This window comes from Paralichthys olivaceus, chromosome 12, assembly GCF_024713975.1.
Source record: "Paralichthys olivaceus isolate ysfri-2021 chromosome 12, ASM2471397v2, whole genome shotgun sequence".
Lineage (NCBI taxonomy): Eukaryota > Metazoa > Chordata > Actinopteri > Pleuronectiformes > Paralichthyidae > Paralichthys > Paralichthys olivaceus.
The window spans coordinates 23749184-23764205 of record NC_091104.1 but is presented as its reverse complement, the minus strand read 5'-3'; the positions used below and the strand labels follow the sequence as shown (position 1 = coordinate 23764205).

The 15022-nt window shown below is 39.4% G+C and overlaps 1 protein-coding gene across 2 annotated transcripts in view; it reads left to right on the top strand.

Annotated features, from left to right (window-relative positions):
• LOC138412170 (uncharacterized) overlaps positions 1–15022 on the top strand; it is a 36669-nt gene that overhangs the window by 13323 nt on the left and 8324 nt on the right. The window contains exon 5 of one of the 2 annotated variants that reach the window (XM_069535250.1): positions 666–6660. The exons of the other annotated variant lie outside the window; for it this stretch is intronic. Coding sequence (XP_069391351.1) covers positions 666–1248 — 583 coding nt within the window. The 3' untranslated portion in view covers positions 1249–6660. Of the gene's footprint in view, positions 1–665; positions 6661–15022 lie in introns of those variants that run through there. 2 annotated transcript variants of the gene reach the window in all.

Sequence of the window (15022 nt, the reverse complement as noted above, 5' to 3'; positions counted from 1 at the left end):
CAACTAAAAAAAATATAAAATACTGCAGATTAAATTGACATAGGGATTAACAGGAAGATATGATTGTTCTTAACATGTTGCGCTTTAAGACTGTATTAATTATGCACCGCCAATGTAACACGGTTCGAAGACCAATTTGATCATGGCACACCTCATAGCAAAACTTGAAACAGACAGGCTGGTTTGGGTTTAATAAATGAAAAGGATAAATAATAAAGCCTGGCTGAAGCTAAAGTGGCAGCATTGCAACACACAGATGGTTCACAACAAAGAAGCCATCTAGGCAAACCAGCAGTACTCCTGTCGCATGCAGAATGGCAATAGGAGTTGTATTCTCTCTACCAGTTATGATTGGCTGGCAATGGCCAGATGATTAAAGAGGCAGAAAACAATGAGAGGTGGATAAATGATATTCACCTTGCTACATATGCATGACAGAATTGTCTGACTTCTTTGCGAATTCCTTATGACATCAGTCATCATATAATGGGGATTCATTTTCTGATCAATATAAGCTTTAGTCTCCACTACAGTGATACACTATCTTAGAGAATTAGATTTTTGGAGCAAATTTTGTTGACCTTGACAGTTGATCTTTGACAGAACAGCTCCAGAAGTGCTTTAGTAAATATTTTACTCAGATTCTATCTGTCATTTTTTTCCAGGGAGTCAGACTCGGAGAGTTCAGGATCTGGCCCCGTTGATGAGTCAGTGCTTGGTTGTGGTTCAGTGGCAGGGGACAGTGACTGGGACTCAGACCAATCCGACTCCGATCCCTGTCGCTCATCCAGAATCTCTGCTGCTGGTGACAAATCTGCTGGTGTGTCACGACCCAAGCAGCTGCCCACAGAGCCTGATTGGGACATGATTGGAGAAGCCACTGAACCTGAAGTGCTGAGTGAGCTTTTCACCGAACAGGACAGAAACAACAATGGCAAACCAAGAAATATTACAGGGGTTACCACTTGTGTGGCAGCGACGGCAGGCATTCCCATGGGATCTCAGGATGTCACTTCACCAGTTAAGGCATCAACAACTGTAGAGCAGTCGTCCACAAGCAAGAAAGTGACATGGCAGTTTAAACCAGCCCAGAGGTCAGTCTGCACGGGAAGCAAAAAGGAGAAAGACAAGGACATGACATCATCATTGGCAAGGTTCTCTGAACTGGGCGGAACCGAGACCCATAGACCCCCACCTTCGTCTTCATCATCTTCGTCATCTTCACCTTCATCATCTTCCTCTGGTTGACGTGTGAAGTAAATGGTTTTGGTTCAACCATTTGGAAAGAGCTTTCATTGCCTGAAGCTGAATTGGATCGGAGAGAAAGGTATAAAATATTTTCAAATTGTTTTATAGACACTGATCGCTTCAAAAACTACAGCTTTTTTGCCTGTATCTTCTGCATCTAGCTGCTGCCATTGCCTTCTTATGACCTTATAAAGGTTGCATAAAGGACTAGTTAATTGTTGCATTTTTCGTAGATTAGCTTAAATATTATCGTATATGATGAGTTTAAAATTGAGACGGTGTGAGACTCAGGCTACATGGAACCCTTCAGGTTTAGATTGTGTGGAAATACGGCCACTGAAAGAACATTTTAGGTAAGATATGCAGTGTCATTCCTAATGCGTTTTATCAACAGTGAACTTTTGAAACACAGGGTTGATTTATTAGTTACCTGTTCACATATTCTATATATAAATAATACATATTATATCTGTGAGTTTTTATTCTATTGAATGTATTGTACAGGATACACACTCCTCCAAAAAACATTCACCCCCAAAAATTGCACGTCGGAAATTGGTAATGATTTTGTCTGACCACTTTAAACATTATTTCAGTATAATTCAGTTGCAATAACACATGTTGAATGTGTCATGATAACAGATGGAGAGAAGTTTGGTTTTCTTTCATCTTTATACAAATTACACTTCTTCCTCCACCACACAGTAACCTGACTGTAACCCTTGATCTAACTACATGTATTAAATTAAATAACTAACTTTAAAAAAAACGACGAGGTCAAACTTTACAGTGTATAGTGTATTTTATAATCAGATTGAACTTTACAGTGTATTTAACGGTGTGTTGATAATATATTTTGAACATTGAATGTGCAAACATAAACAAATAACTGAAGGATTAAGTAATAAAGTTTGACTTAAATCTTTTATCTATTCGATTTAAAAATGTGAATGTAATAATTTAGCAATATGCTTACAGTCTAATGCTATACACTATGTTTCATATATGGACGTTTTGCCTGATTGGAGTGGATAATAATGTTTGAGATTAATTTTATAAAAACAGTCAATTACTAATTGTAAATGCAGCCGTACTGTCATTTAGAAGCTCAATGTGTAACATTAGGTAGCTTAGTTCAACTGCCATTAACAATGAGACCATGACTGAGATGACTGCTAGTCTTTGTCTCTGTGTTTTTAGTGCCAGCATTCTCAAAATGAAGACTTTATTTAATTTATTTTCCCTTAATTATCTGTACCTCTTTTGCATCTTTGGCAAAGCTGAAAAGGATAAAAGATGTAGGAGACATTTTTTTTTACATTTGCAACTCACTCTCATTTTTCAGGCTGGTGGAGCTACCAGTCATCCCAGCAGTGGTCTTGTTGTTGAGTAATTATTAAGTACTAATGTCTCAGAAGGATTTACTGATGTTAAAATGATACTTGTATCACCTTTAAAAGTGCACACTGCTATCAGATTAATCACTTTATTACAATTATAGCAAAGGAAAGGTGGAAGGTTCACACATTGTCGTCAGTTACGCAATAATCAATTTTTTGATGCCATTATGAAAGGCTGCGTGGGAAGAGAATGGGCCGAGAGGCAAATCAGCTCCTCATCAGGTTTATTTGTATTTCAGATTTGCACTTGAATTTCAGAATGGTTAATGAGAGGTAACTGAATTTTGACATCCTCCAAGTCGATTATGTCTTAAGCTGGGCATACACTGTGCGAAAAAAGTAGTAGTATTCGGCACATGGACATGCAGGTGACTGGAAGACGTGGAAAGAAAAGCTATCTACGTTTGAGGATGCATTATTATAATTTGATCACTAGCTACCCTCAGGTTACTGTGCAGTTAGAACCCCTTTATCACTCTATTTTTTTCTTTCTTGCTGGACAATTATTTCTCACCATAATCTATATTCCCTGTTATTTTATGCCATGTTAGAGAGCCTGCCATGTCAAAAATGCATCCAACCGTCTGACGAGCGGTCAGGACAATCTGATCACTCTTTGCATCCCCCTCTATATTGTACGACAAAAAAGACGCACAACAATGCTAAAAATCGGTTCAACTCTAAAATGAGTCACGCAACTTAACTCAAACTCAAATCGCACAGCATATTTCCAGCTTTAGAGTGTTTCGAGAGGTAAGGTGATGATTTTAATTGGGAAGGTGACTATGTTCTGATACTGCAGCCATATTTATTGATTGAGATTGATGGCTTGAGATGGGTGGGGGGTTTTTTCAACTGTTTAAGCAGCTTTACATGCTCCACCGGTCCTTAGTCCCAATGATGACGTTTGTTGGCAGAACCCCAAATGCACCTGTCAAGTTCAGTGATGGATTTATTTCTGGTGCTTTTGAGCACAGATGTACAAGCACATCCACAGAGGAACGAAGTGCTTCATTGGCATATCTATGTTTTTAAAGCTGCAGATCTTTGTTTTTCACTTTTTTTAAAAGTCAGTGTTATTTACATCTGAACTAATAACTGATTCAGTTTGAAAATGACCACAGCCTCTGGCTACTTGTGGCTACTACTCATGTCATAATGCATTCAGTGTATATTTCTTGATATCAGTATAAAATCCAACAAGTACTTCAAATCATGTTGAAAGTCACAAGTATCAAATCATTTAAGGTTAGCATGGCTGAATCGACCAGTTAAGGCTGCTGCACACTATATAATCAGGCTGATTTTAGACCCAATTTGCCCCTTATGACAATCTGGGGGGTGTTCCTGACTGGAGGTCACTCTGTGCCGATTATCTGCCTGAATAATCCTGAGGTGTGAGGGGTTTATAAAATAACCTTAATGCTACCGATTGAGTCAGAGCCTCCCCAATCTGAATCTGAAGTCACGTTCAAGTGTTCTACACTCCAGTTCAGAAGGTGGCGATAATGCACTTAAAAGTCATTTGTCAACCACCATAAAAAAAACTGAAGCTGATGAAGAAAATATCAGGAGTTTCCGTGAGACCCTGGAGTCATCACTGTGAAATAATTTCCTACAAACAGTGTGTTGTCTGACATTCTAGCCTGTCCAGTGTGTGTGATTTAAAAAATTGGTTGAATCTGTCTGCGGTCTCCCATGATTTTAAAATCGGTCAAGAGTTGAAAATCCTTTAGTGTGCAGCAGCCATTAGGTGGACAGGGAATCCTAAGTATTTAATGAACAGGAAAACAAAGGAAGATATAATGGATAATTGTAGAACTACATGTTATTGTGTTTATTACTTGAAAAGGCACAGACAGACAAAAAGACTTGGGGCCTTTATCACATTATGAATATGAAGTGAAGTCTGTCTGACTCACCCATGCCCAGGTGCCTTACTCAGATACTTAGTTAGGGGGAGAAATATGAGAAAAAGAAAGACGTCATTTCAATTCTTAAACTTTGCAAAGGCTTTCTACACTAAAAGCAACATGAATGTTAAAGTTTGTTGTGCCACCACAAAATCCAAATCTCTTCCAAACCTTATATTTTAGATTTGACGGTGCACTGTAAATCTTGTCGGTGTAGTCGGAGATGTTACTTTGGATTTAAACTCACTACGCTAATGTTACTGTGAAGAGTCTCACATGGTGTCTCACACTGACCTTTGAACTTTTACGAGTTAGGGTTAGAAGAATCGACAGAGCAGCTTTAATCAACCGATTCATAACTGTTAAAAACAGACCATCAACTGGTTCATGAAACATTAAGATCCATCCAGGAGTAAACCTCTGATACATGTCCATGTTTTTCTTACCCCCATAGTTAGGACTTTTAAAATACTTTTGAAATAAGGAGAGAAAGACATATTGCATGTGGTTTGTTGGTAGGATAAGCACCATCTGCTGCTTATGTTAATGAGCCAACTCGTAAACATTTGTTGTAAACAGTATTGTTTGTTGCATTTTCTTTGCCCATGTTCTAATAATAATTGGTAAAAATGTGCGAAACATTTGGATGAAAACTCAAATTTAAGCTGCCCCGCCTTTGCCCTGTACAGTACCATGCACAGTATCGTTACCTACATTTATTTTTTTCCATTATTATTATGATGATGATGATGATTATTATTATTCAAGTATTCCACACATTCAAATTCAGCTTGGTTTTACAAATAACATGTGATTCAACCTCTTCAGCTTAGCCGGACTTATTTTTGGTTTATTCTAACTTAGAATAACAAACAAACACTTGTGTGTCTGGTTACCGTTGATTTACATCTGCCAGCCAATCAGAATGGAGAATTAGCAGTTGCCATGGTTTAGCTAATAGAGAGCTAATCAGACAGGATCTATCGTGTTTCATTTTTTACTTTAGTGGGGCCAACACATTGCCAATCAACCAAATTACTGAACTAAAAAAGAAAAGAAAATTGCCATATAGTGAATCTGGAACTTCGAGCATTCCAGGTCATAATCCAGCCGGGTATTTCGGCATCAGGGAGGCTGATATTAAACACAGGTTGCATATCATTAAGACTGAGTTTTCTTTGAAAGTGTCAAATGGGTTGCTTTGGCATTCCACACAGTTTGGACACATCCACGCACATTTCACATGAGAGCAGTGTATGTGTTATGAGAGACATCATTTTCCCAGATGCAATCTCATACCTCCCCCTCTCTGATTCTTTATGAAGGATCGGAATAAAACATAATCAAGCTCAGCAGATTCAGTTTTCTGCAGCCTCACAGTTGAGCACCAGGCTATTTCTCAGTGACTCTGTGCAAACAATGGCATCATAACGTGATCATGTATGGAGCGCGTAGCTGTTTATTTGAATATTGTTGTAGAAATCAGGCAGAACATTGATGAACTACCTGGACAAACCTGGCTCACACTGCCTGTATTTACACTCTGCTATGTCTCATTCTATAAAGGCAGATTACGTGACACTGTTCATTACAAGTAACCTGTGTGGGATTTTCAAGTAGCACTTGAAAAACATGTTTTCTATTGGATAATGATGTGTGTTTCTCAGCCTGCTGCTTTACATGTCTGCTGGAAGGGATTCTGGGATCAGTGAATAAAACGAATTAAAGTGAACTAAACGTGAGGATGATCCTGATGGTTGGATGTATTTTTTAACAATGTAAGTGATCTTTTGAGCTTCACTTGCATTAAACTGTGGCAGAACATCTAGTTTCACTGTGATATGTATTACGGATAAATTATGTCACACAGACTTTTATATAATCCAGTTCATATCAGGCAGGTCATATGCGTAATATTTTTGCTGTTCATGTTAACTCTGGTCGCTGTTAAAGCTTAGTGGTGATTAAGAACTAAGAGCTGAGAGAATTCATAGTGAAAACAGATTATTTATGTGAAATCTTATTGTGTGCCGTACTCCTAAGCCTTGCTGAAATGAATTAATGTACAAATAAAGACTAAACTTGGTGGTGGAATGTGACTCATGTTGGCTTGATTCATGTTTCAGCTGTTTACACCTGTTCTACACTGAGCTTGCTGCTAGATCAGTGATTGGATTACACTTCATTGCTATAGACTACCTACCTTGTCTAACCATAGATTATACACAGAGATATAAAGATGGTCGATGTGACACCGCCTAAAAAGCGAAGCCAGAGCATCTTACTGTATCAGTTCGACACCATTACTGCAGCTTTATCCTCTGATTGCTACTGAGTAATCTCTGGCTCCAAATGGTAGCATTCATATCTGGACTAATTTTGCTTCGTTTTTGGGTAGTGAGAGAAAGTGGAGACACATCATCCATCTTCATATACCGTCAATACCTGTGTCTCACTCTGGGGTCTGTATCCCTCAGAGGCTGCATTAAAAGCATTTGAAGACATTTTGGCGTCACAGAACATTTTCGACTGTAGCTCATTTGCTAAGCTGTTGACAGCTGTAAAGGGCGGAACAAGATTGTGACGTAATAAGATAATCAGACCGTCTCATTTTGGTTCACCCAAATTGGTCTATGCAGCCAGTGAAGGATGCAGTCACCATTGGCTGCATAGACCAGGTCCTCATACAGACCCTGAATTAAGACAGCTTATATGCACTGTTCCAATGATCAGTATTTTAGTATTAATAGATCAAACAATTATCTGTAATTTGAAATGTAGATGATAGTAGAACTCAGAAACCCACAGAGATTTTCCACTTACTCTGTGTTTCCCCTCAGCTCTAGTGATTTATTTTCTGTAAGCTTATTATTTAATCACCTGAAATTCTGAAAGTTTCTTTACTGCACGCAGCAAGTTGATTGTTAACATCTGGTAATGAGATGATAGGGCAGGAAACACACAGCTTTGACCAATTTCTGCATCCGCTAAATGTACCTGTATTAGTTGAACGAGTTGAAGTTAATCAATAAAATAATGAGCCCAAGTGTCCATAATATCCATTAGTTTAACCTTTTCATGGGTTAACTTTGCCTTTTTTTATGTGCAATGACAGATTATTAAAGATTCAAGATATATGGTACAGGTAAACTGGGCTGGAGCATAAGAAAAAGCAAAACTGGAGCCCATCAATGCAGACCTAAGCACTATCCCGGAAAAGATAAAGGTCACAGTTGAGACAAAACTTGATAGGATGGGTAACGTCATCTATGACTATGGAGTGGAACATTTTGGAGTGACACCAACAATGGAAACAAAGTCCAGAAGGCAGCTGGAAATAGAATGCCTGGTACAAGAGAGGAGGCAGCTTAAAAATCAACAGAAGAAAGCATCAGAGGAGAAAAAGGGGGGAATTAACATACTGCAGGAGAACATCAAGAGCGCCTAAGAACAGCTCGGAAAAGAACGAGCAAGAACCTGTTTCTTTGAAGACCGATTCAAGTTTGTGAAATCTCTTTTTAATGCAAAGATGGGAGGAACCCTGAGGACCTCAAAGCAGGATGTAGAGGAGCGCCAAGAAAGAACAAACTGACCCAAAGAGACATGATCCGATAGCCTGTCCATCTGATATTCCACCCATTGAGCAGCCACAACACCAAATGGATGTGAGCCCTATGAAATGGAAACGGAAAGAAGTGGAGAACACAGTGAGGTGAACAAGAGCATCATCAGCCCCAGGTCGAATGTAGTCCCGTACAGGGTGTACGAAAATGCTCCTTCTACACTTGTGGCAATTAATGAGAGTGGCATGGGTGAAGCAAACACTGTCCAAAGCTTGGCGCAGAGCTGAAGGAGTAATGATACCCAAAGAGGAGGAATCCTCAAACATCAGCTAATTTCAACCCATCAGTCTCCTCAACGTAGAGGGCAAGATCTTCAGCGTCATAGCCCAAAGGCTGACAAGCTATCTGATGAAAAACAAGCTGGTGGATACAATGGTCCAAAAAGCTGGAAATCCAGGGTTCTCTAGATGTTTACAATACACTAGCATGATCTGGCACCAAATTAAATCAACCAAGAGTGAGAAGAGAGATCTACATGTCATCTTCCTTGATCTGGTGAATGCATTTTGGTCAGTACTACATAATGTCCTCTGGGCAGCTTTCGGTTTCTTCCAAGTACCAGAGGCCATCACAAATTTGATTAAAGCCTACTACGAGGATCTGCAATTCTGCTTCACAACACCAGATTTTACCACCATATGGCAGCACCTTGAAATGGGCATCATGGCTGGCTGCACTATCTCCCCAATAGCGTTTACTATGGATGGCGAGCAAAAAAAGTTGGCGGTCTGATTAACACCAATCATCTGCCTACATGGGCGACATGACAACCGTGACCACAACAGCACCATGCACCAGACTGTTGCTAGGGAAATTTGAACACAACAGAATGTGGATCAATCCATCAAAATCAAGAAGGATCTCAATAAGCAAAAAGTAAGAGATCAGACCATAGATTCTACATTAAAGAGAACCCATTCCAACAGTGTCTGAGAAACCTATTAAAAAAAAACTTGGACAATGCTATGATGCAATCATCAAAGACTGCAAGCAGGTCCAGCAGCTGTAGCAGGATGTCAACAGAGGTCTTAAGAACATTGACCAGTGCATGCTTCCTGGTAAGCTAAAGCTCTGGTGCTTACAGTTTGGCTTTCTACCCTAACTGATGTGGCCACTTCCAGTATCACAAAATCATATTATTATATTATTATTATATCACAAAAGTTGAGAACAGGGAAAGAATGATTAACTCTTATGTGAGAAAGTGGTTAGGAGCCCCAAGATGTCTGAGCAACTTCGGCCTGTATGGACACAGCATTCTCAATCTGCCTATCTCAAGTCTTGTAGAGGAGTTAAAATGTACTAAAACAAGGCTGGAGATGACCCCCTCTCAGAGTAATGAGACAAATCTATACAGGCTGTTGGACCATCATTGACAACAGGACGGAAATCGACAACTAAAGTAGCAACTCAACAGCCAAAGCAGCACTCCAGCATGCTGACATTGTGGACCATGTTCAACAGGGAAGAGGAGGTCTGGGCCAACACCCTGTGTGGCGTCGACTTCGTAGAATTGACAGTACCCTGGGAGGATAATGTTGATGAAGCGAATGAGAGGAAAAGGCTGTGGTATGTAGACATGGCCTTTGAGGCAGAGCAACGAGGCTGGAAAGCAATAGTTTGCCTTGTGGAGGTTGGCTGCAGGGGTTTCATTGCAACATGTTGTTCAAAGATCCGGGGATCCATGGACAAGCCCTGAGCAAGACCATAAAAGAAACATCAAAAACTGCAGAACGCTGCAGCCAATGGCTCTGGGTTAGGAGATGCTAGAGATATGCACCCAGGTCTTATCAACCTGTGGTGGGCCTGCCTTAGAAGAGGGTTTCTTGTGATTAAAAGGCCGAAACACCTGATGACGCTAAGGTACACAACTGAAGATATGTCCCTAGCATCCGCTGGTGGTCACTAACATCCAATTACATCAACTGGCAGTAGGCATTAATTAGTGTGGCAGAAGGAACATTACATATTGTCCATCTTATTCTATGTTCAAAAAAAGGGAAAGTGTTTAAAAGTGTTTAAAAAGCATAGAGGTAATGATGTCTGATCTACTGAGCGGGCCTCATGGCTTTCATAGTACTGCCATACAAGCCAGAAGCCAGTCAGATTTACCTTTAGCCTCAGCTTACCCTCAAATTCAGCCTGTATCATTGATTACAAGCCCAAAACACTTTATGGCGCTAAGGTGCACAGTTATGTCCCTAATATCTGCTGGAGGCCACTAACCCCTGCTAACTGAGCTAAGCGTCTTGTCATGTGGAAAATATGATTCAAATCTTTTTTTAAGGGACATAGTTTAAAAAAAATAGAGGTAAAGGTAATGTATTTCAGCCAATAGTAAGAATTTAATTTCAAGTTGTTTTACTTTATTTTTTCAATACTTTATTTATGCTAATAGAAGTAGCTCCAAACTTTTTTTGTCCTTTTATTTGATGTGCTATCTTGCTGATCAAACACTATATAACTCTGTTTTGAAAAGTGCAATGATAATGTTTATTATAATTATGAAGCGCAAACAGCATCACTGACACAAAAAGTTTAACAAACCTTAGTATATGTATTATGACAAGTTATTTTTATTGTCTTTATTCATGATCTCTCCTCTCTCTCTGTGTCAATCAGTGTGTTAAGCAGTACACATTGTATGAAGACTTGTGTCAGTAATGTAGGTCTGTCCATCTATTTAAGGCTGATTAATTAGAGCACTTTGAATAAGGCCAGAGAGAGGGAGAGGGAGAGAGAGACTACCATTATGAATAGTTAATCTTTGTGCCAGTTCTACAGCCACCACAGGGACTGTGGTGATTTACTGGGCCAGATGACACAGTCTGTTTGCTACAGTCTATAAAAATATATGAGCAGATTCACCATCATTCCTGAACAAATTTGAACAAATGTCTCAGGATCTGTACACTCTGAGGAAGAAGGAGACTAAGACATGAAAATACAGGCTGATCTATTTTAGTATCGCCACAATCACCAAACTAAAGCAGCATGACAAATCTATATCATAAAACAGCCACAGTATATCTTTAAGGACTGATGGGGTTGTTAATGTTCAGCGGCTAGAAATTAAGGTCATTACTTTTCTGAGGAGCCATGAAGCATCATTTGTGTACACCAGCTTCCCTGTGGGATACAACCACTACTGATTTTTTAAGTTTTTTAAATGCCTATGGAGGAGTGGCTATATATGACATTACATACATTATTGTTGTACGATTATGTACGATTATGATTATATTCATCTTTTAACAATAATAATATTTCGTAAAACTATTGAATCTAAGAAAATCTGTAAACTATTGCTATTTTAATACTGTTCCAGGTGAGAACTGCAAAGAAGTAACCAAAGATCAATAAAAATCATTGGTAACATTTTTTTAGAAATGGCGACGGCCAGAGAAATTCATTTTTTGTTGGAAAGTTAGTGTTTTAGAAACAAATTAGTAACCCTACGTTTAAGTAATAACTTTTTTTTTCTTCTTATCTTTCTTAAATATATAAAGCCACATTTAGGCCTATACTACATAGTTTGTATTCGAAATATGTATCTCCATTACATGTACTCCATTAGGTTTCAGACCCCACCTCTCCCTCTGTACATGCTGCTACCTCAGTGTTTCTGCTGCCTACATCACCTGCATGACCTGCCCGCCCACCTGCACACCTGCTACATCCAACAGTTTCTCTGGATACACAACAGCTCTGTCTCAATCTTTTGTCAGATCGGTATCTCTGTAGCTGTATTGGTCCAGTCTGTGTTTTCCTCTTATCTACCTTGACCTTTGCCTGAGCCAGTTTTTTTTATTATTATTTTGCCTGCTCCCCGTTTGCCCTATAAGAGATTTTACCTGCTGCGATGTTTGACTTTTACAAACCTCTCAGTCAGAAACTTAACACTACTTGACCTTTAGGAATAACATTGGTTTAGATGCCCTTTAAATTTCAAGTTTAGGCCTATATAAAAACCAAAACTTTCACCCCCTAAAGGCCTTTGCACGGGCACCTGAAGCAGCTTTTACATGGCAGTCATTCAGATCATGTTATTGTTATAGCTAAAACAATTCATATTTACAAGTTGTCAGCAGGATGATATACCTACTAGCTACTCTTCAATAATTCAGTCATATAAGAGGTTGTCACTGATTCAACAAGAAACATAATATTTGGGAAGGTACATTGTTAAATTGAGGTTGGAAAGAGCAGTGCAGAAAACATGTCAAATTAAAGGTTGTTTCTAAAGCTTTCAAACGCATCTCTTGGCCGTCCTCATTGGATGGAGTTGCTGAGTTGGAGATGGTGTAAAATTAAACCTGCCGTATCGGCTCAGCCACCAGGGTGTTTCGTTGCTGACCCATTTCCCCTCACATCCAAACACATTTGTCATGTCGCAGAAATTCCAAGCTATTGTGTCTCAGGAGCTATCACCATGACAACTGAGAAAACTTCACTGATAAACCACTGTGCTTTTCAGAATATCCATAAAAATGAACAAATAGAAGAAGCTAATGAATACTAGTGAACCCCTCTTTCTATGTATTAGCCATGACAACAATTCTAATTCTAATCATTTTAATGTCTTAGGTATTGTTCAGTTTATTATTTTGAAGAACATTTACTATAAATAAAATTTTTTTACTTGAAGCTTTTTTCCAGGTGACCTTCACTTTAGAGGTGAGACACATCTGTAAAACACTCACTCTTGGAGATAAGTGTCACGGTTATGGTAGTATTTTGTCACATTATTGGTATTTTCTGTCACGGGTTTTGCATTTTGTCGTGGTTATGGTATTTTGTCCTCTTTTATAACGAGTGTTTTCAGTTCTAGTTTAAATTGCATTTTTTTAACGTTTGGAATTCATGTTTTAAGTTTGTTCTATGTCCCCTCTGTTTCCCTTGCTTGTATCTTCCTTCTGTGTCCCTCGCTTGTTCCTCTGAGTTCCACCCTGTTCTCCTGCGTCCCTCTCTGTGGCCCTCTCCTGTGTTCCCCTCTTTGTCCCTCGCCACGTTCATCTCTGTGTTCCTCTCATGTTCCTTTCTGTGTTCTCTCATGTTCCCTTCTGCGTTCCTGTATGTTCCACCCTGTGCCTCTCCTGTGTCCATCCCTGTCATGGTTATTGTATTTTGTTCTCGTTTATGAAGAGAGTTTTCAGTTCATGTCTCAACAGTGTTTTTGTTACGTTTTGTATTCATGTTTTAAGTTTGTTCAGTGTTCCTCTGTTTCCTGTTTTATTTTGTAGTCCCTGCTCCTGATGTGTTTTCCCCACTTGACTTCCTGCCCTCATCATGTTCACCTGTTTGTCCTGTGCCACCTGTCTCCTGTTACTCATCAGTTCAAGTGTGTATTTAAGTCTTGGTGTTTCCCCCATGTGGTTGTTGGTTCGTTGATTCTCGTCATGTTCATGTATCTCATCTCTCGCCACGTTTCCTCGTAAGTTTTTTCTTGTCCTTCCATGTTCCACTCCTTTGTTTTTTGAGTGTGACTTTTGTTTATTGGAGATTCTTTTGTTAAAAGACACTTTTTGTTAAATATTGAGTTCTGCGTCTTGGTCCTTCCCTTTCCCTTTTACCTACCACACCCCCCATAAACCTGACAATAAGTGTGCGGAATCAACTGTATTCACCTCAGATGATTGTGTCAACACGTTTATTTATAAGAAAAACATAAATTGTTGGCAAAGATGTAAGGTTTACAACTTATAATAATAAAAATAATAATAATAACAGAATGAATAAATTAATATAAAGAAAACAATCTAAACTGTCAAACCATTCAGTTGGCCCTTAGCATCTCAGCTGCTTTAAGCCCTGAACACAATAGCAGATACATTCACATTTACATATTCAAAGAACACTTTCCATATTGTGATGACGTTAGCAGTCTTTTTGAGACATGAACTCTAGAGAATGTCTGCACAATTGGGTTTGGACTCTCTCCAGTGTTTGCCTCACACACATGTTCACAGCAAATCTCTGGAGGATTCAGGTGAGGGGGTGGTGGAGTAGGCAGGAGCAGGGTGTAATGCATTATTCCCACTCCAGAGATAATGTGTTTTTGTTTACAGCACATCGACACCAATGTTGGCCCTTATAACCAAAACCTCTCTTAGCATCTTTGATGGTGTCCTCTGTGTATGGCACTGTTTTTTAGTCCTGAGATGTTTGTATTCTTGTTGTTTATACTTGTGTTTCTGTCACGTGTTAGAAATGTCATCAACCCACCCACTTACTCACAATGAATCCTGTGGAGACTGTCCTGCTGTGTAATCACATTGGTTCATTATCCGGATTCATTAATAGGCGGGTGGTCGGAGAAAGTCTGCAGAAAGGAGGCTCACACTTGGACATTTGGGTTCTCGCATACAGCCGCTTCGGAGAATGTCTGGAGAACAAGTTCAGACCAGGTGCTTCTCGACCTGGTCTGAGGAGGTGCATGATCCATAGAACGGTAGTTCTGCTGAGAATGGGGCCCTTGTTTTTGTTCATATGCAGCCATATTGGCATGGCTGTTTACCAAATGAGAAAAGACAAGAATAGACACTGCATGAGCCAAATTATTATGGCTCAGCGTGACCATGTAGTGCCCTAAAAACCCTGTCCAGCCCACTGACAAGATGTTGATGGTTGTGTGTGTCTGCAGTGACCATACACACAATTTCCACTTATACCTACTGCAGGGAAAGCCACTAAAAATGCTGATCTTCTGACTGTCTTCATTCTCTCTGTGGTTATTGTATGCACATTAATGTGTAAGAGAATATGTAACCATACTCTGTCCATCAGTGTCTCTCCTGCCTCTCTCTCTCAGTTAGGCGTCTTTCTCCTTCTTGTTTTT